At 38.7% G+C, this 21,777-nt stretch overlaps 9 protein-coding genes across 9 annotated transcripts; 5 read left to right on the forward strand and 4 right to left on the reverse strand.

Moving 5' to 3' along the window:
* Positions 1-218: 218 nt before the first annotated feature.
* FDP41_001828 (uncharacterized protein) lies at positions 219-1,615 on the reverse strand (the record flags this gene model as incomplete). The annotated part of the gene is made up of 2 exons (XM_044704955.1): positions 219-803; positions 1,007-1,615. 2 exons carry the CDS (start codon positions 1,613-1,615, stop codon positions 219-221), a joined length of 1,194 nt encoding a protein of 397 aa, XP_044563471.1.
* An 829-nt stretch (positions 1,616-2,444) lies between these two features.
* Positions 2,445-3,731, reverse strand: FDP41_001829 (uncharacterized protein; the record flags this gene model as incomplete). The annotated part of the gene is made up of 1 exon (XM_044704956.1): positions 2,445-3,731. One exon carries the CDS (start codon positions 3,729-3,731, stop codon positions 2,445-2,447), a length of 1,287 nt encoding a protein of 428 aa, XP_044563472.1.
* A 1,332-nt stretch (positions 3,732-5,063) lies between these two features.
* Positions 5,064-6,449, forward strand: FDP41_001830 (uncharacterized protein; the record flags this gene model as incomplete). Its single annotated transcript, XM_044704958.1, has 1 exon — positions 5,064-6,449. The coding sequence occupies one exon, from the start codon at positions 5,064-5,066 to the stop codon at positions 6,447-6,449; it is 1,386 nt and encodes a 461-aa protein (XP_044563473.1).
* A 553-nt stretch (positions 6,450-7,002) lies between these two features.
* Positions 7,003-9,629, reverse strand: FDP41_001831 (uncharacterized protein; the record flags this gene model as incomplete). The annotated part of the gene is made up of 2 exons (XM_044704959.1): positions 7,003-9,207; positions 9,336-9,629. 2 exons carry the CDS (start codon positions 9,627-9,629, stop codon positions 7,003-7,005), a joined length of 2,499 nt encoding a protein of 832 aa, XP_044563474.1.
* An 853-nt stretch (positions 9,630-10,482) lies between these two features.
* Positions 10,483-13,836, forward strand: FDP41_001832 (uncharacterized protein; the record flags this gene model as incomplete). Its single annotated transcript, XM_044704960.1, has 2 exons — positions 10,483-10,803; positions 10,975-13,836. The coding sequence occupies 2 exons, from the start codon at positions 10,483-10,485 to the stop codon at positions 13,834-13,836; spliced, it is 3,183 nt and encodes a 1,060-aa protein (XP_044563475.1).
* A 343-nt stretch (positions 13,837-14,179) lies between these two features.
* Positions 14,180-14,779, forward strand: FDP41_001833 (uncharacterized protein; the record flags this gene model as incomplete). Its single annotated transcript, XM_044704961.1, has 1 exon — positions 14,180-14,779. The coding sequence occupies one exon, from the start codon at positions 14,180-14,182 to the stop codon at positions 14,777-14,779; it is 600 nt and encodes a 199-aa protein (XP_044563476.1).
* Positions 14,780-16,759: 1,980 nt separating this feature from the next.
* On the forward strand, positions 16,760-18,181 carry FDP41_001834 (uncharacterized protein; the record flags this gene model as incomplete). The annotated part of the gene is made up of 1 exon (XM_044704962.1): positions 16,760-18,181. One exon carries the CDS (start codon positions 16,760-16,762, stop codon positions 18,179-18,181), a length of 1,422 nt encoding a protein of 473 aa, XP_044563477.1.
* A 375-nt stretch (positions 18,182-18,556) lies between these two features.
* On the forward strand, positions 18,557-20,853 carry FDP41_001835 (uncharacterized protein; the record flags this gene model as incomplete). Its single annotated transcript, XM_044704963.1, has 3 exons — positions 18,557-18,693; positions 18,926-18,989; positions 19,417-20,853. 3 exons carry the CDS (start codon positions 18,557-18,559, stop codon positions 20,851-20,853), a joined length of 1,638 nt encoding a protein of 545 aa, XP_044563478.1.
* A 125-nt stretch (positions 20,854-20,978) lies between these two features.
* Positions 20,979-21,767, reverse strand: FDP41_001836 (uncharacterized protein; the record flags this gene model as incomplete). Its single annotated transcript, XM_044704964.1, has 3 exons — positions 20,979-21,118; positions 21,177-21,329; positions 21,437-21,767. The coding sequence occupies 3 exons, from the start codon at positions 21,765-21,767 to the stop codon at positions 20,979-20,981; spliced, it is 624 nt and encodes a 207-aa protein (XP_044563479.1).
* Between the last annotated feature and the right edge of the window lie 10 nt (positions 21,768-21,777).

The raw sequence follows: 21,777 nt of genomic DNA on the forward strand, positions 1-21,777 counted from the left end.
CTATCCCACTCATCATAATGAGTGCATGCATAGAACGTTCTGTTCTATATGCACCCCTCCTTCTTTGATGAATTGTACCAAAATAGTCATAGTTACTCTGAGTTTGATTTTGAAACACCACAGAGTTTCTCCTTCTTTTATAATAAAAATTGGAAAGAATTATCGAATTTTCATTTACACAGGTTAAAGTACAAAAATTTGGTTTGTCCATGTGCATGTTAAAACCACTCCTTCTTAAAACTTGCAGTGACTGAAGGATCACCAAATGGACAACCATCACTGGCACAATTGTGAGGTTGATAGGTAGGATCATCTGGGTGACGGTAATGACGTAACCAAAACGCACGATCGAAACTCTTCAGTAAATTCCAGTCCAAATTATTGTCTTGTTCAAACATTGGATTCTTCTCGAGCAACTCTTTCACAAATTTGTCCAACTCAGCATGAGTATTGAAATGAACTTTAGATTCTCTGATTCCAAATTGTTCTTTCATATTATCATTGACAGGGAAAAATATTTCACACACTCCCTTCGTTCTCAAATTATTCAAATAGTCACCCAAAACACCTTCAAAGTGAATTGGAATTTCTAAAGCTTTACAAAGCTCATCCACAAATTGTTGGCAATTTGCTTTATGTTGATCATAATCTCTATTCACATTCCAGTCAATAATGACTTTACTGATTCTCTCAATTGTTTCGTCCAAATCAAATGTCGCCATTCCTTTAAATTCTAAATCAGCTGCAATCATGGCTGCATTACTGTAACATTTTCTAGGAATGCAAAGTGATGAGTTATTCCACTGTGATGAAAGTGTTGATTAAAAGTACAACAAATCAGTGTGAAATTAGAGAAAGAAACGTTGAAATTAAAAGTGAATTAGGACGGGAATCAGCAATCATTAAGAGTGGAATTGGATGTGTGGGTTTGTGTAAAAAATTGAATCAAAAATCATTATAAAAGTGAATTAGGACAGTTAAAAGTCTGAATATATCTCAAACCTACCTCCAAATACCATGGACCAACCACAAGAGCTGAATGAAACATTCCAAACTGTTGTTGATAATCTAATTTTGTCAAAATTGGACTCAACATTTTTCGAAGTGCTTTCTGAGTGTCACTCTTACAAATCTCTGCAATAATCAATTTAATTTTGATCTTTTTACCCACTTGCATGTAAGGTAAAGCAGCATCTTTTCTAATTTCATCCAAATCAAAATCAATGTCATCCAAATTGAAAGCATCACCACCATTTGGTTTATCATTCACTACTGATTCACTTGTACTTGCAAATAGATTTGATCCTTCATTCTTCTTTGAAAGTGCAGCTGCATTGACTTTCTCTAATTTTTCAAATTGTTCCACAGTGGTGGCAAATTCTGGATTCAAATACCATTCTTTCAATTCTTTATGATCACAGAGAGAACGAGCCCATTCTTTTAATTCTTCTTCTGGCATGTTTTGAGCTTGTTTGTTTCCTTTTTTGAGTTTGTTAATGACACATTCTTCATCGGTCATGCCATTATTATTTTGTGAGGATCGTGCTTTGGGTTTTGTTGGTTTTGAAGTTTCTGTACTTGTTTTTGGATCTGCTTTACTCACCATGCCACCCATTTTTGTTGTTCTTGTTGTTGATGTTGATGATGAAAGTGTTTCTGTTGTTGAAAGAGATGACAGGTAGTTCTTGGTCTCTTGTTGAAAGAGATGATGATTCTTCTTGTGAATATAGCCGAGTTGAAGAAGGACAAAGTGTTTTTGCTAGGATGAAGTTGTTCTTTAGAGTTCCTTTGTTCCTTTGTTCGTTCGTATTAGAGAATGTAGTAGTTTTGTTGATATTCTCAGTTGTTGTCGTTGTGATGGTTAAAACACACTCAATGAGAGAATTCTTGAGAGTTGTTGTCGTTGTAGGTCCGAATTAATGGTGGTAGTAGTGATGGATTCGAGTCAAGTTGGTACGAGTCGAGTTGACAAAGAAGATGTTCTTGATGTTGTAATGAAAGGTTGTATGAACGACCCGTTTCAAAATTTGTAGAGATGATGTTGATGGCGAGAAGAATTTTGATTTGTCTTCGCCGTGATGAGCAGTAGCTTGGAATGAAACTGATCTTGAAATATTTTTTTGATGATGGGAGCAGACTGTCAGGTGTCATTTACATTTGCGTAAATGTTTGTCGAGCAACGATATCACTGAATGTGCACAAACGATCTATTACGTTGCGTATTGTTTATTCATTCATTGAATTGTTGAATCATTCAACGACTTGATCATTCTCAATGATCTTCTGAATTGGACCTTGTTGCCTAATGGATTCCAAGTAATCAGATTCCGTGATTGGTCTTCTTTCAAGTGAATTCATGTCAAAATTCCAAATTCTTGACGAAAACAACATTTTCTCCAAATTAAAATAAATCAAATTGCCTTTTAGTGAAAGAAGAAACATCATTATTTCGTGGTGTGGTTGTTGTGATCTGAGTTGTTATTGTTGTTGAATGGTTCTCCACGAGTGCTACTATTGCTACTCGTCGTACTATTACTATTCGTAGGATCATTCTGGGCACTCCCAAAACCAAAAGAAACCAATAATCGATTCTTTCGTTGCAACAAACCACTCAAGACCGATCTCATACGAGAAGGTTTTTCAATTCCATCATGATGTATGGTTACATCGATACTGCAAGTAGTAGAAAGTGGTGGTCCTTGTTGTTGTTGTTGGTTATAGTTGTTCGTATTATTAGTATCCATCGTTGAAACAAGAAGGGAAGGAGTGGATGGAGTTGTACTTGAAGTAGTATTAGTGGAGAAGGATGATTCTGATGATGTTGGAAGTAGTGGAGAGGAGAACAATTCTTCCTGAGTGAGAAGAGGGTTGGACCTCTTTGTAGAGTGCTGGTGCTGGTGGTGCTGGTTCTTCTTTTCAAGCAAATGAATATAGGAAGGAGGAGATTGTTGGGAGGATCTCAAAACAGTACCTGGATGGTTCTTCGACAACGACGTTATTGTGGTGCTACTGGTGGTGGTGGAAACAACATTAGAATCCTCTTCTAAATGTTCTTGTTGTTGGTGTTGTTGGTGTTGGTCCATCGACGACGTCGTTGTGACCTCATTCATGAGCAGTGTGAGGTGGTGGTGGTGGTGGTGGCTTTCTTGTTGTTCTTCAGATGAGTCATCCTCCTCATGATTCATTGTTGTGTTGGTGGCCATTCCTTCCATACTTGTCGTTGCTGATGAAACCACAACACTCAAAATCTTGGACTTCTTCTTGAATAATTTGGCTTTTCCAGGACCACAACATTTGGCTTTGAGATGAGGAGGTCGTGTATAACATGATTTACAGCCATTCGCAACAGCTTGTGCTGAAATGATGGGAGGACCTACGAGAATGGAGTAATTGAGAGGTGGTGATGAAGATGAGAGAGAAGGTTTGGGCATTGTGTTGTTGTTGTTAGGATGATTGCTAGCAGGAGGAGGAGGAGGAGGATGATGAGGGTGCGTACGAGGATGGCTATTATTGGTAGGTGAAGGATTCGTTGAAGGTTGTTGTTGTTGTTGTTGTTGATCAATCATCATATTATGATTGGTTAGAGTCGTTTCATTCAAGCTTTCTGTACGTATGGCATTCGTTGTTGTTGTTGTTGTTGTTGGAGTGGTCGGTGATGGAAACATGAAGGTTGAAGATGAAGATGAGGAAGAACAACTATTCAAATCCACAAGGGTTGGACTTTTTGTCATTCAGTGATGATGATATAAAATAATTTATCAAAGAGATTGGTGATGATGTTTGTTGTTGTTGTTGTTGTTGGGGTTGTGTTGTACAACTCGTGATGTGTTTGTTCTTCTTCTTGGGAAACACAGTATCGGAGAACAAGGGAAATGCCAAACGTCAACAAATGGATTCTCGTGAAGTAATAATATTTGGAGAGACGTTTGCACAATGTGATGATAGTAGTAGTCCAATGACAATGATCAGAAGAGACTACAATTCTTCTCACTTGCTACTGTTATGTTTGATGATGTGTGCAACAAGAAACTCTCCCACCAATAATAATTGTATTCAAGAAAAAAGATTCTTTTGATAAAAGGATCCTCTTGTAAACGACGTTGTTGATGTGGTGGTGAGTGGTGAGAAGGTTGTGTCCTGATCGAGTTTTTTTTAACAGATGTCACCTGACAAACAAGCGAAAGAATCCTCATTCCAAAAGATTCTTTCGTATCAAAGAGAGACTCTTCAACCAAAAAGTCAACGAGTGATGCTGAGTCTGGTAAGGTGTGAGAAAGAATCAAAGAATCATATGATTCTCGGCATCCACCTCACTAAAAAGACTCTACTTCTCGAAATGTATTTTGAGAGACAGAAATTAACTCTCTCTGTTTTACTTGTTGTTGACCGCAATAATTACTTGAAATATAATTTGATACATTGTTGAATAACATCACTGTGTTATATTATCACATGTTCAGCCGCTGTGTGGTCCTGAATCGAAAGGAAATCCTTGCAACATGAAGACTCTCTATATGTGGAATTTTTAATGTCAAACCAACGTCGTCGTGTGACTGAGGTAAAGAGACTCTTTAAAATCAGGTGTATGGTCCAAACAAACAAAAAATTATTTTCTATTCATGCCAAAACCACTTGATATAAGGAGCGAGAACCAAGCTCCTCAATCCATATTGGGTGTTGTTGCGTTAGATCCGTAGTGAGAACTTTTCAAACAACCACAAGTGCAAAACACCAATTGCTGTCTTTGAAGGTTTTCAAATTATTGAGCTTGTATTTTCGAGGGTCGTATCGTCATTTTCAAATATTTTTTGGTCAAGGCGTGTCGGAAAGGGTTGTCGGAGCAACGCAGTGAACTCATACCATTCTTAATTAAGAACCACTTGAAAAGTGGCGTGGAGTCCTTTCCCCTGACTTCCACACTCACTGAGTGTTTAACGAAGCTTGCAAGATGTGTGATTCGTTCGAATTTGCTGCTCTTGTTCAAAGTGTTGATTTAAATAAAGGCGATTTGACCTCACACCTTTTACAGTACTGTTTACTGTTGAATATTTTCATTAAAAAAAATGAGGCCAGCCTTAATGAGAGAAGGCTACTCCATCTTTCACCTTCGACGATCATCAGCAGCCACAACAACAACAACTACCACACGATGCTTCATCATGAGTCGATCCGTTTTGATGGCACTCTTCATGACGACACTTTTGTTCATCTTGTCTTTGAATGTGGAAGTGAGAGGTGATTTTGTTGAAAAACAAATTCTCTCAACCACGGACAATGATGGCACCTTCAATAGATTCGGTACCTCGATAGCAATGAGCAATGATGGTTCCTATCTGGCTGTGGCAAAATATATGAGCTCCGTTTACATTTACTATAGAAGTAGTGCAGCGTCGAGCTATACTCTTCAGCATACCATTACCGGAAAGGATTTTGTAACAAACCCCTGGGGAACCATTGTTGGGTACACAACGTCGTTCAATGGAATTCAATCCATTTCATTGTCAGGTGAAGGTACAACCATTGCCATTGGGGCACCAAAGTATGGATCCCGAGGATGTGTTTCAGTGTTCACCAAAAGCCTCTACTCAAATGATTGGTACAATCGACAAGCTGACTGTCTGACTGCCACCTTATCGATAGCAAGCGTTCAGCAATACAATGACCAATTTGGATATTCTGTTGCTCTTTCCTCCGACTCTTCATTACTTGCCGTTGGAGCACCTAACAACCGAGAGGGATATGTGTACTTGTATTCAAAATCGGGCACAACCTGGAGTTACCTAACAATGCTTTCTTGCACAGACCCTGAATATCAATTTGGAACTTCTGTTAAATTCTCTGTAGATACAAGCGTGTTGGTTGTTGGAGCCAAGTTCAAGAACAACGGACAAGGAGCGGTTTATGTCTTCTCTAAGGGTAACAGTACTGTGTGGTCGCAACAGCAAAAAATTCTTCCTTCTGACCTCAAAGGAGTATACAAGTTTGGAAGCTCAATTGCAGTTTCAAAGGGAGGAAGTACCATTGCAATTGGTTCTTGCGAGGATTCATTGAATGCCACTGACGTTGCTGGGTCAGTTTATGTTTTCCAAAAACTTGGTCAAGCAAAACAATACACTCTCACTCAAAGACTATGGGCCAATGATAGTGTCACGGGAGACCGATTCGGATGTAATGTGGTCATGTCAGCTGAATCAGAGGTTATTGTGGTCGGTGCACATACCAGATCGCATTTAGACCGGACCCTTACAGGAGCTGTTTATGTGTTCCGACAAGTGGATGGAAAAGAGTGGGTGCAACATCAAAGAATTGTTCCCAATAGCTCCAAGTCAGATGAAAGCTTTGGATATGCAGTTGGTCTTTCGTTGGACGGTCAAACTATTGCATCCAGTGGAGTGAAAGCAACTGTGAATTCAGTGTCCGACAGCGGAAAGGTATATATTTTCAAATAAATGTGTATTAATAATGGATGAAAAACATGTGTTAGTACATTTATATTTAAATGAGAGTTGCATCCAACAAAACAGAAACATTTTCTCTGATATGTGCCGTTTGACTTCTTCCAAAGAATGCCACATGTTCCCTCAAATCATTTCCTGTACTATTTTGAGTCATTATTGCCAGGTTCTAAATAAGAATTACAATAGAACGTTTCACCTCCTGTATTGAACATTTAAGAAAATCAATTTGCAAATCACTATAACAAAGTTGATAATCAAGGTGGGCAAACTATGGGTTCAAACTTTGTACAAAACTAGGTCTCTCAAATGATACAATTTTTAATATTGGTCAGCGACATATTCAAAGAAGGAAAATCAATCCCTATCAGCACCACATTCAACATCAATTAAATTAATTTACTCTGATATATGAACTTAAAAACAAAGAGGTCTTAATCTCTCATATCGTTTCAGAGTGAATGTCAAAGTTTTATTTCCACAAATCAAGCAAATGTTCGAACACAACGCAGAACACAACGCAGAGCTTAAAGGGTCAAATAATAATTTATTCTCCTTGAATTTCAATGGTTTCACCAACTCTGTCGCTATCCACATCCAAATGATGATTCTGTCTAAAATCATAACCCACCAACACAATATGATTTCCTGACAATGCACCTGCAGAGGCCATAAAGTCAGGAATCAAATCAGGAATCGCCATCCAGGAACCCACAATATCTTGCTTGGATCCTCGTGCAATAAATCTACCTCCTGGTCTTTCTGGATCGGCAAATCCTCCAAACAAATACATGTAATCATTTGTTTGGACAAGAACAGCGTTACCATAGAAATGAGGCAGTAAACCAAAGGTCATTTCCCATGTGCCAACGTCAACAAGAAGAGCTCTAAAAATGTTCATATCACACTTGAAGACATTTTGACATCCTCCAAATATGTACAAATGAGGCCACACAACTCCAATATGGCCACTATGAAGAGTGGCTGGAAGTAATCGATTATTGTACACAGACCAGTCAGAAATGTTGGACAGTGGTGCCCTCAGAATGGTATTTGTTGCTTTCTCGTTATAGCTTCCGTCGTTCTCATTGTACATTGAAACTATACCACCAAAAATATAAAAATATTCATTCACAATGTAGGTCATACCTCCTGCTACTTTGTAGGGCAGGGTGTAATTGAGTTGCTCCCATGTGGTTTCAACGTCTGCAAAGGATGCTCTATAAATTTTGTCTGAGACATGATCGTTTATAAAACCACCAAAAAAGTAAACATATTCATCAAGCTTGAGGAAATGACTGCTATAGATAGAGACCGGAAAGCCTGAATTTGTTTCTGGGTTATACTCAACCAGCCGCCACGATTTTTCAGTTTCATTTCTATTCTTATAATACATGTTGAAACCGTTTTGAGGTCGCGTTGGTGGCATTCCATCCGCAATAAGAGCATAAATACGATCAGCTGCTTCAAAGTATGGCATCTTTCTTAGCTGCCATGGTATGGTATGCTTGAGATAATTATCAACGACTTGGAATGACGTTGTCAAAGTATTGCCTCTGAAGAAAACGTTTTTCACGTCATTCACACCTGTTCCATGATATTTACCGTCTGAGGTAATAGCAAACGTATGAAAACGACTTGAGGCAATTTCCAACACCTTTCCATCAAAGTTGTAGGTGTGTTTTAAAGGTGTGGTGATTGGATTTTTGTGTCCTAACCCAGCTTCTCCGTTCGAGTTCCATCCCCAAACATACACGTCATTATTTTCACATGTGGCAAAGTTTGTATGCCATCCAGCTGCAATAGTTGATGCATTGCAATATGCAGGGAAAATCAATTTTTGTGGAGTATATCGGGACGTTATTGTACCATCTCCGAGCTGATAGTTCGAGTTGAGTCCCCAAGTTACTACATCGCCGTTCAATAGAAGAGCCACAACGTGTTGATATCCGCATTGAATGTCAATCACTGGAGAGCTTGACAAAGCACCAACGAGTGGAATACGCACAGGTTCAATGGTTTTAGTAGTGGTAGTTGGAATTCCAAGTTGTCCTTGCGAGTTACTGCCAAAAGTGAACAACTCGCCATCTGTAGAAAGAACAGCACCATAGTCATAACCTCCACAAACTCTCAGAGCTTTTTTCCCGTAAAAAGTACCGTTGTAAAACATGGGAAATGGTCTAGCTTTTGCTCCTCCTGTTCGATCTCCTAACTGACCAAAGCTATTGTCTCCCCAGGCCCACACTTTACCGTTCGTATCGATGGCATACGAGGCAGTGTGTCCAGCTGCGATTTGAGAAATATTGTTCCATGCAAAACCCATGACCTTAATTGCCTTTTTAGAGTCGCTAGTTTTGCCGTTTCCAAGCTGACACTTGTCGTTGTCTCCGAAAGAGTATACACCATCATCTGTTAGAACCAACGTGTGTAAAAGATTAGTATGAAACTGTAAAATAGTCCGGTTTTCAAGTCCCTCCACGGGCTGTGTAAAATTAAGATCTGGAGTATCGCTTGATCTTCCAAGATTGAATTGTTGACTGACTCCTGTTGAATAGAGTTTTCCATTAGCAAGCATAAAAACAGCATGATATTGTCCAACAGCAATACGATTTCTAATTCTTCTCACAAGTTGAGAGTTTTGAACAGTTGGGAGGGTGCCTTCGGTTACTGTAAAGTTCAGAGCAGCTGCTAAAGTGGCGTTCATATCTCCCTCCGTGTATTCTTCTGCCGTATAGGCTTTCACTGTGTGATTCTATTTGCCAGAGAGAAAATGAAGGCCGAATGGGAATGTAGACCATATTATAAACATGAGCAAGGAATTTTGTCAATGTATTAATTCCAAATCATAAATTAATTGATAAGATGGAATAAATTACTTACCCTCACATAGTTGGTCACATCCTGGATCAAGTAGTCTGCAGAGTTTTGGACCATAGTAATGATATTATCAGTTTCCAGATAAAGACTCAAGAAATTTTGAAGTTGTGTTTGCTTGGTTTGAAGTAGTGAGTCAAAATCACTCTTAGCTACATGAGATTCCCAAATGTAATTTCCTGCAAACTCTATACAGTTTTTACTGTCAAATAGCTTCTTCTTCTTTCCTGTTGCATCCATATCTGCTTTTTGTTGCACATACATCGTTTTCACATCGAGATAGTTCTTTCTTCTCTGCATTTTGTTTCGTAATTCGTCGATTTTTTCATTTGTTATTTCGTTAGGCACTGATCAGTGAATCAATGATTACATTATGGTAATACAGGTAATAAAAGGAGTGAATATATGCGTGTAAATGATGAGAATGTGCAAAAATCACCAACCAAAAGCAGCACAAAAAAGTCGGATTCATTAAATATGTGGGAGGAACTCTCAGAATGAGAGACAGCCTATTCAGTGAAAATGATACATACCTACGCAGTACACCAAAGCAACCATCAATGAAAAACTAAGGAACAAGCACGACAAAACACACATGGTTATCGTGATGTTAATAAGGCTAGAGCTATTTTTCCTCATCTTTCTTTTATATGATTATTATTATTGTTATTATTATTTGATATTAGGCCAACGATGATGAAAGAAGATTCAATCACCGATTTTTGTTGATGTCGGTTGGCAATTTGATAACTTTGGCCTCAAGTTGTGCTTTTTTTTCTTCTGTAAATGTTAAGCGGTTTACAGCTTGCCGCTTCGCATTTACAGAAAAAAAAGCACGGCAAAAGTTAAGGCTAGGCTCGAATTTGTTGGTGTGAGGTCATTAACAATCATCATCATCGTTGGCCTAATATCGAATAATAATAACAACATTATAATCTCTCTCACCACTATTCAATAATAATAATAATAACATTTAGAGAGAATGAGGAAAAAACGATCATTTTTATACGGTAGTGTGCGGACAACCACATCAACCAAAGCAAGGATAGCAAATACGATGTTATTACTTACATTGATCAGTCTCTCCGTTTGTGTTCTTCTGATGGGTATAGAGCTGTTATCGGCACAACAAACACCAACAGCGTTCACAACGATGATAGAAACCTTTTCAAGACGAGAGCAATACAAACAAGCACTGAATGAAATTGACTCACAACAAATACCTCTCACTCGAAACATGATCGATTATCTCACTACCATTATTAATACTATTACCACGTTTACAACTATTCCTGTGTTCTTGCAGTCTCTTCAGAGTTGGAATATTGATCCATCCCATGTGGACAACATGCTCACCATGAAAAAGAGCCAGCTTCTATACAACACGCAACTCATGGATTATTTGACCAATCTGCGAGCAATGATTTTAAAACAAATGGATATTCAAACAAGTAGCATTAAGCAAATATCGGCAGTAAGTATTTTTCGTTGTTGTGGCATTTTGTGAATGTCCAAACTTGTCCTTCTTTGAAAATTTGATGCGGACCATTTGTTGTTGCTGTTAAATTTCATATTCGACATGTTTGTCTTGAATGTTTGATGTTGGAAATCGGTGTGAATATTGACTGTGCAACAACTAAAAAAGACCCTCTCTCAGCCACAATCGCTCTATCAAAGTTTTACAGAATATTCAGGTGACACCTCAAACTTTGACAATGTTCCCTATACTTTAGCTCAAGATATTGGAATCAAGTCAATCAGTATAACTCCTCCCATTGTTAATTACATCGCAGGCGGCAACTCGCATGTGGCGATTGTGCTGCCCAATGGAAAGCTCTATACCACTGGAGTCTCCAATGAAAATAATTTGGGACGTAGCAACACTTCTCCAGGGTTGGCTTACATCTTTCCGGTTGAGGGAATTCCTTCCAATGCAACCATTCTTCAAGTAGACACAAGATACAGAACCACTCTCGTTCTCACAGATATGGGCTTGTACAGTTTCGGTAAAAATGTAAATTGTCAACTGGGCAATGGAAATTGCGCACCTCAAGTTGGAGCCTCAGTTGTTCGAGGATTTTTGTGGAGGAGAGTTGACAGAATTGCGGCTGGAGCAGAAAGCTCATATGCTATTGATCAAAAAGGAATGTTATGGGCGTGGGGAGGAAATGATGTGGGGCAATTGGGAGATGGCACCATGGAAAACAAAGTTCGACCTGTATCGGTGAATGGAATTTTGAGAGGAAAGAAAGTGAAACAAGTTTGTGCTGGCTCTAAATTTGTTCTAGCCCTCACCAATGACAACATTCTCGTATCATTTGGATCGAATTTAAATGGGCAATTGGGAAATATATTATATTCGTTAAATGCGTCACAACCGGTTCAAGTCGCTCAGACAGGATCTCTTTCTGGAAAGACAATTAAAAAGATTGTGTGTGGAAGCGAGCATGCCATGGTTCTTACAGCTGATAATGAAATTCATGCATGGGGAGACAATGCATATGGTCAATTGGGAATTGGATCAAGAACTGATCAATTCATGCCGATTAAGGTAAACATGTCTTCGTGCACGGTCAAAGATATTTTCACCAAGCACTTTGTTTCGTTTGCATCATGTACCAATAATGCCATATACTCTTGGGGAAGAAATGATTTCATGCAGACCGGGCGAGGTGACGGAACAGATCAATTAGTACCTGGCAGAATACCCTCCATTCAAGCGAGTAGAATTATTGACATAGCTTTCACCGAAACGAGCACGATGTTGTACTTGAGAAGTGGTGATATTCTCTATGTAGGAAGTGATTTAGGCGCTTCTCCATTGTTTAGAACCATCTCCTCAACACTCAATACATTCACGCAAGAAAATTTATACTCATTCATGTATCTTCCATGGCCTCAACGTGTAAATCCTTATTTTGCTTTTGGCTCTAAAGCATACATCATGGCACAGGGTCAACCCACTGTATTTGCAAGACCAGGTCTCGAGTTCGCCTTGTACTCGTCCCCTATCCCTCTCAATACCGACACCATTCAATGGACCCAAGAGATACCACAAATGTGGCAACTAGATCAAGCATCTAGTACTACTGCTTCGCTATTCGGGCCACCATATCCATCTTTATCCTTGAGATTGTTGAGCCCCATTCAACGCTCTATTTACAATACTCACATCTTCAAAAGTGATGAATATGTGTACATGTTTGGAGGCTTTTTAGATCACGAGCTCTCTAATATCATCTATAGATCTCCTTACTATGACATGACGAATGGGTGGGAACTGGTGAACGCCACACTTCCATTCGCTGTGGCCTCAGGAATGACCCTATATGATGACACCTACTTGTACATTATGGGAGGAATTACTAAGATGTATCATTTCAATACAACAACAGACACCGATCCCAGTGAAGCATCAGTAGTATCCAATCGAATCATGAGGGCTCCGTTGAACAATCTTACAAATTGGGAAGAGGTTTTTGATGCTAAAATTCCTGTCTCTCTTCATTCTGCACATGTGTATTACGATTCAATATCAAATATGTATTACATATACGGTGGATTGAACAAATTAAGCTCATATCCTAGCAAACAAATCTATACGGTCAATAGAAATTCAATCCTAACTTGGAACAATGACACTGCCAATACTATTTCTAGATATTATTTATCAACTTCAGTGAAAATGTTGACAACCAGCGACTCCATTTACATGATTGGAACAAGTATTAGAAGTACCAATTTCTATGGACCCTATATTTTGTATGCTTCCAAGTCAACTCCATCCAAGTGGATTGAGGTAGCAGCTCTCTCCATCAAGCTGAACAATATCTGCGCAAATTATACCTATGGATCATGCACAGACTTGGATCAATGTGAATGCTTCGCTCGTCCACTAAATCAGGGACCTTCCGTTAAATGCTTCTCTATTGATGCATCTAACCCTCTTGTGTGTTCAGGAAATGGAGCATGTATTGCGGAAGATACTTGTGACTGTTCTCCAACAATGACTGGACTTAATTGCTCGGTCCCAATATGCTACGGTTATGGCGCAACAGATCCACTTGTTTGTTCAAAAATGGGTTCATGCATTGGCTACAATACTTGCTCATGTAAGGCCAATTATACAGGTGACAATTGTGAGATACCCATTTGTGATGGAATTTTGGCAACTGATGTTGATGTTTGCGGAGGCAATCGGTCTTGTATCGCTGCAAACGTCTGTGGACCCTTCCGCTGTTTTGGAATTACCAATGGAACAATCGTCAATGGTGTTTCCGTCGTGTGTAGCTCTCATGGAAACTGTATTGGACCGGACGTTTGTGATTGTCAAGAAGGGTGGGGAGGTCCAAAATGCGATCAACCAGCGTGCGATTTCTTGATTGGTGCTGATGCATGTAGCGGTAATGGTGTTTGCACAAGACAGACTACTACCAGTGTTTGTGTTTGCAACCAAGGATTCTCTGGCACCAGTTGTAATATCACTATCGATTGGCTGAAATTCTAGAGTCATTTTTTATACAATACAGAAAAGATGAAGCTTGGAGTCAGTTAATGACGATTAGAATCATCCTTTGTGATTGTAATTAAAAAACATCAATTTCACAAAAAATATATTCAATACACTTGTCATTGGCCATCACTCGAGCTAGGATTTGAAAATTTTGGAAGTTGACTTCATCCTTGTTGGTGATTGGTATTTTCATTCAACAATTTTTTGAATATTTATTTGAAGTCTGAGAATCATCACGGAACGTTTGTGTCACATCATCCTTACACACTTGTCAGACTGTGTTCATATATCATCACACCTGAACAAACTTTGCCAAAACCTAAACCGAACACTCAAAATGTCAAAAGCAAGTTGCGACAAGTCCGTTATTGGGGTAGTGATTGGCTCTCTCATTCTTCTCTTTCCATCACTTGCCTATTTGATTGCACAAATTGTTCTCACAGTCAAAAACAATGTTCATTTGGAAGGAAATGATTTGGTTTTTTCAATTCTCACTTACACTGCACTTTCAGTTTTTATTTTAACAGGTGTGATTGGAATTGCATCCATTGTCGATTGTTTTGGATCGAATAATGCAAGCATTTCTCGTAAATATCTCATTGGATGTGCCATTCATTGGTTTATTTGGATTTTACTCTCCATAGGCGCTGTCATTGCCTTAATTGTTGTTTATTCATTACATTTAGAGACAATTTTGCAAACACCTCAACCCAATAATCCTCAACCCAATCCATCGAACGGTGACCAACTCGATGAATATACCAAACAAAAAATTCTTGTTGGTACTTGGATTGGTGTGAGTGGTTTCATTCTATTGTGTTGTTTATTACCCATTTGTTGTTGTGGAGTTTCGAGAATGATTTCAGTTGTGAAATCCACACGTCATACAATGGGTGAACAAGGACAATATTCGAGATTATCAAATGATGATTTGTAAAAAGTTGTTATTACTATATCATTGTATATAAATCATAATCATGGTGGATTCAATCCTAGTGGTTAGTTATATTATTATTGCCAGGTAATAATAGTACATTTGGATGTATTAGATTACAACATGTTAGTGCCAAGTTTCTGTCCTCTCCATTTTGGTACAATCGTACAAAAATGCAAAACTCTACTTTTATGGTAGGTGTTACGAGAATGAGTTGCAAGAGTGCAGTTCATGGCCGTTCTCTAATGAATGCCCCACTAACATGTTGTAATCTAATACATCCAAATGTTTTTCTGTGTGTTCATGTTCAAGCAACTATTATATGTCTAACATTAAAGTCGTATTCAAATCACAGAAGTGATTGGGAGGTGATTGCCATGTTACATGTAACGCTCATGAAATCTCATGCAAGAGGAGGAGAGTTGCAGGAAATGTTCTTCAAAAACACGCCATTCCTCCTAAAATGAGTCGCAGAACCAAGTCCTTGAAATTCCAAGTTTCCGAAATTTGGTCTGACCGCATGCCACAACAACGCCTCTCGAGAGAGAGAGAGAGTACTCTTCGGTCTCAAATGACACATCAACAACCACAACAGAACCTCATCACCCTTCAATTGATCCGGAATTATGCATTTTGCCACAACATTGCTGCTCCTCTCTCCTCTCCTAAGAGTGAGCCGACGCTCTCGTCACTCAGTTAATGCATCATCATCACCTCGAACCATCAAAACAAAAAAAAGCATTCTTTCTGCATTCTGCATTTCTCTCTGAGATTTTGTATCAGCAGGTGTGCTTCTCTTATAAGATCGGACACAAGTAGGCACTAGGTAGGTGTTATCAAAGTGTTTCTGTTTGATTCAAGGTGTCATGCATATGGTTACTTTCATCTGAACAAACATTTTCTCTAATCATCTATATGGTCATCACTTCCATATATCACCTCTCTTGATAATGTGCATTCAAACCAACCAACTCCCCCTCAATATATCGTACGTACTCTTGTGGTGATGAATATACTGCCTTCGATAACCATGATGATTGAAACACGTGCTGTTGTCGCCTCTCTTGGAATCATCTTTAAAATCATTACAATTTGGGTTGCAATGACAAACCCAACAACACACATCATTCATCACACATGAATGCATTCAATGAATGCTTGTTGAAAATTCATTTCTCCTCTCCATAACGATGATGAATGAATGCAATAATGAATCCGAATCAATGATGCCTCATCATTTCCATATGCTTTTATATGATGCAATCGTATCAACAACGATGAAATTTTGTCTTTTCTGAACTTTACAAATGTGCTTCCCTCATCATGAATACCATATTCTCCTTGTGCGTGTTGTTGTTGCTATTGATGTTCTTCTCTCTTCGTCGACCAAATTTGATCGTCGCGAACCATCATGAAACACACGAATGATGATACAACTCTCACTCTCGCCCTGGTGGTCGACCACTACTTAAAAAACGCGAATATTTACTTGGTATATACCTGCACAATTCTGCTTCAATTCATACAATCACCACCATCAACCATTCTCAATCCGATTCTGCTGTTCAATACTACTCCCACGCTGATAATACTACCACCATTATAATTCTACCTTGATATCATCTTGTGCATTCGGCATCTATTCTGCATCCATTCAAACCCCCAATCTCATCTCTACTCGGCAACTATTACTACTACTCGGCTTTACTTGTTGAACACATTATTTGTTCATATATAACAAACATTTATACATACACTTGAACAACAACTACTACTATTCATCCATTGATTGTTTATTGCATTGTACTCGGATTACTTGGTTTTAATATTCACGAATTGCAACAATTTCCAATCTTTCTTTGCAGAGACCGTTCGATTGAACAATTCAATTATTGTGAACACACAAATTGCAATTTCTCATTACAATAAGCCTTTCTTTGCATACCCAAGAATTTAATCAGCACATCATTCCATCATCACCACATGACCAACAAATCTTCCTCCTCCTCCTCTCGCGATCGTATGTGTGTGGTATGTTCCCGAACTCATCCACCTACCATCTTCAGTTGTCGATACAAAGTGCATCCCAAGAATGTGGATGTCTTGTGCAGCTTCTTTGAGAGAGAATTGGCACAAGGAGAGTTGTGTGATCGATGCTACAGACTTTGGTACAAACATCGAAAACAACAAGAAGGAGGAAGTGAAAAGGCAAATGGCTCCTCTTCCAAGAGAAGAAGAAAAGCATCAAATTCAGCCTCCTCCTCAAAGAAGAGAAAGAAATCAACCCGAAATGCAACTAAAAAGAATGTGAATGCAGTGGCAATTGCTGCTGCTGAGGATGAAGATAGTCTCGAAGAGGAAGAAGATGAAGATAGTCTCGAAGAACAGGTCAAAGACGAAGATGGTATTAATGACGAGTACGATGAGGATGAAACCTCTCCAGCATCAAGCACTGCTGCTGCAGGAAAGACTTCCAAACAGCAACATGCAAGCGATGACGATGACGAGGATGACTATGGCGATTCGAATGCATCATCTTCCAACGAAGACACCCAAGTGAAACCTGAAAGAGATTCTGGCTCCTCGTCTCCCATGAGATTGCCACTCAAGAAACGAGCAAAAGGTGGTAACGGTGAGAGTTCCCATTCCTCTTCTTCCACAACTCTATCTTTGCCACACTTGGAATTGAGCGGAACCAGTAAAGTAAGCTCAGCAGCTATCGAAGAGAATTTATATGGCTATGCCTCCTCTGCGAGTAGCAGTGGTGGCAGCTCATCAAATGCCATGTCTCTACAGAGACGTCACAACATGAAACGAGGAACAAGTAAGGAATTGGAAGAAACCTCTCGTGGCACTGTAGCGAGTAATGGTGACGATGAAGAAGAAAAAGATGCAGCTCACGACGGCTTCAAATCTACTTCATCGTTGAAAAAGAGAAACAAAACGTCTTCAGTGGCAAAAACTGATCTCAACGACGACATGGAAGATGATGACGATACTGCAGCTGGCAACCAACATTCAAACCTCACCTCCTACCCTTATGTTCTCCATTCTATAATCTCTTCAAATCATAATGGTGCCACAACGAACGATCATTCGTCTCTGACAAATCCTTTCTCAGAAACTCATGCTACGAATCATCATACTCGCTCACAAAAATCAGGAGTCAATCCTTCGAACAGTCTCGTTCAACGACTGGAAGCTCTTTCAGCACTCTCTAGAGATGTCAGAAAATCGAAACGAAAAAGACTTTTACCCATGAAAAGTCCTGCTCGATCGAAACCTGAGGATGTCGTGAATTTATTTAAGGGAAATGATCCACTCTATCTGCAACATGCATTTTCGAAATCTTCATTCAATTCTGCAGCTGCTTTTACGACCTGTAGTGGTTCCACCTCCTTGTAAGATTCCCTTAATGTATTACAATAGACCTGAGTATCATACGTACATATGATCAGCAGACATGAAAAGATTTTGCTCAACTCCCTATTATCTATTTCAAACTCCTTATTGCTTGTAAACAATATGACAATTTTCACAATGTGACAATGAGAAGAAGTGTTGCCAATAATTAAACTTCTCAATCGATTTCAAATAAATACTTTAAAATTAACACTCAGATGGTACTACATTATTGCGATGTTGCAATGGCTCCTCTTGTGCTGCTGACCTTCATCATCACTCTTGGTTGTATGCAGCAGCAGATTGCGGAAGTCGTTCCGAGAATTTAATAGTTTTAAAAAAAAATAATTCAACACCAGAAACTTCTTCGTCATCACTATGAGTGGCTTGCAATTACTGAATCCAAACGCAGACTCTGCCAACATTTCAGAGGCCCGTCTGATAAACATTGCCGCAGCGGGTTCGATTCAAAATCTCTTGAAGACTAATATTGGACCAAGAGGTACTCTCAAAATGTATGTTTGAATTTTCTTTATCATTCGAGTAGTAGTATTAGAAAAAGGAGACTCTAAAATTCTTGTTTTGTATATCCTATTGCTGCTGTTGTATACAACAAATGATGAAAACCATCAAATGTCCTTGAACCCTTCGCTATGTGTGTTGTATTGTACCGATTTTTATGTTTGATACAACATCATCATTCCGATATCAAAAATTCAATATTATAACAACAACACCCAATGATAGGTTGGTGAGTGGTGCCGGTGATCTCAGAATTACAAAGGATGGTAGTATTCTTCTCAACGAAATGGTATGTATTTGATTGAATCTACTTTCTTTGATACCAATTGGCCTTGTTTGCAAACATGGTGTTGAAATCTATCATTTGACAAATGGAAAACACCTGAAACATTCCATGAACCGTCATCTTTGGGCTCTGTCATCCATTCATCAATCTTGTCTATATGATTTGAAACAACGAAATTACTTTGTCATCCAATGTCCCCTCAAATTTCGTTGGTGTGAATACCCATATATGCTCGGAAATCGATTCCAATGTTAACTGAAAACCCATCCATGATCATCACCATCATCACTATTAATTTTGACTCTTCTATCATCAAAAAATACATCATCATTATGGTTGACCAAACATGTACTACCTCTTTCACATAATCGTTGTATTTGTTATTGACAACATTTTATCTTCAATGATTGAACAACAAACAACTTAACAGCAAATTCAACATCCAACAGCAGCTCTCATTGCCCGTACAGCCACAGCCCAAGACGATATTACTGGAGACGGAACAACAACGACAGTTTTACTCATTGGTGAAATGTTACAACAAGCAAACAGATATTTGCTTGAAGGTTTGCATCCTTCATTACTTATTGAAGGCTTCTATTTGGCAAAGGCCGAGAGTAGAAAATTCCTCGACAGTTACAAGGAACAAATGAAACAAAGAATTAAGGTTGATCGTGAGGTTTTGGTCAGTGTTGCCAGAACAGCTCTCCAAACCAAGTTATATCCTGAACTTGCAAATAAGATGGCCGACATTATTGTTGATGCTGTCAAGTGCATCCAAATTGAGAATCAACCTATTGACTTGTTCATGGTTGAACTCATGCACATGCAACACAAGATGGACGTGGAAACAAGATATGTCAATGGATTGGTATTGGATCACGGTGCTCGTCATCCAGACATGAAACGTGAGGCCAAAAATTGTTTCATCTTAACTTGCAATGTTGGCTTGGAATATGAAAAGTCTGAAGTGCATTCTTCGTTCCAACTTAACAGTGCTGAAAAGAGAAAACAACTTGTTGACGCAGAAAGAAAAGTTGTGGATGAACGTGTTCAAAAAATTATTGATTTGAAGCATCAAGTTTGTGGTGATGACCCATCGAAGAATTTTGTTGTCATTAACCAAAAGGGTATTGATCCAATTTCTCTTGAAATGTTTGCCAAGGCTGGTATTGTTGCTTTGAGAAGAGCCAAAAGAAGAAACATGGAACGTTTGACATTGGCTTGTGGAGGTGTGGCTGTTAATAGTGTTGAAGAATTGACACCAGAAACTTTAGGTTATGCCGATCTTGTTTATGAACAAGTGATTGGTGAAGAAAAGTATACAATTATTGAAGGATGCAAGAATCCACACAGTTGTACTATTTTGTTAAAGGGACCAAATAAGCACAGTATTGCTCAAGTGAAGGATGCTGTGAGAGATGGATTGAGAGCTGTCAAGAATGCCATTGAGGACGGTGTTGTTATTCCAGGTGCAGGTGCTTTTGAAATTGCTCTCCATGATCATTTAATGAAGTATGCAGAGACTGTGGAAGGAAGAACTAAGCTAGGAGTTAAATGTTTTGCTGAGGCTCTTTTGGTCATTCCAAAGGCACTCGCTCAAAACTCTGGATTCGACACACAAGACGTTCTTATTAAGCTTCAAGAAAAGCATCAAAAGGGACAAGTTGCAGGTTTAGAGATTTATTCTGGTGACGCCATTGATCCAATTCAAGCTGGTATTTTCGATAATTATATTGTAAAGCAACAAACACTAGAGGCTGCTACCTTTACTGCCACTCAATTGCTTTATGTTGATGAAATCCTGAAGGCTGGAAGAGCTCAAAAGCCAAAGACTGAAGAGCAAGACATGGAAGACTTTGAATAAATTAGTACATTCTTTATTTAATAATTAACAGGTGAGTGTTCACTCAATCCACGTCCATGACAATATCATACCAAAAATGTGTGGTGGTTCAACTTGTTCTCATTTGGCGACTAAAAGCAGAACCGTCACTTGGAACAAATGGCATTCATTTCTCTCACATATTCATCAATTTGAGCAAGAATAATTTGTTTTTGTTCCCTATTCATTGCTCCATTTTGCTCCATTTCCTCTATGAAGAGTAACCTATCGTTAATTTCTTCCTCAACTATACATGTGCATGAAAAAATCACATCTTTGACACTCTCGTTATGACATCCACTTACTTTCTTCCATTCTACTTTTTTGAGGAGGGGCTTGCTTGGCAGGTGTCACCACTTGTTTATCAATTCTTCCTTTAATGACTACTGTGGGTGTTTTTTGTTTTCCTCCGAATTCATTATAGGTGGCAAGTAAATTCTTTTCTCTCTCTCTGTCAACTAGTGTCGGGTCGTTCCGTAACCACCGTTACCAATTTAAATTATTTTTTTTAACAATACAGTTCATGTTGAAATATGTTTTTTATGAATCAGAGGGATGAACTTACCCGTTGGTGAGGGCCTAAAAACTTCTCTTTTAAAAAGTGACTCCTCAAATGATTTTTTCTTTGTTGTAAACTTTCCCTTATTTGCATCTGGAAATAAATCCACTCGTTCTTGTTTATATCTCAAAACGGAATCATCCATGGCATGTTTTTTTGATAAAGCAATTCCAGAACTCGGTAAAGATGATTTGTTTTTAAAAGATGAGAGAACTTCCTTCTTTTGAAAATGACTCAGCTTGGATTCCGATAGCATACTCTCAATCAGAGCTTCCGTGTTGTATTTCTTTTGCAATTCTCGAGAGGTTGCAGTGGATTTTAGTGGTTGTTTTTGCATTTTTTGAAAA

This window comes from Naegleria fowleri, assembly GCF_008403515.1.
Source record: "Naegleria fowleri strain ATCC 30894 chromosome Unknown tig28, whole genome shotgun sequence".
Lineage (NCBI taxonomy): Eukaryota > Heterolobosea > Eutetramitea > Acrasida > Naegleriidae > Naegleria > Naegleria fowleri.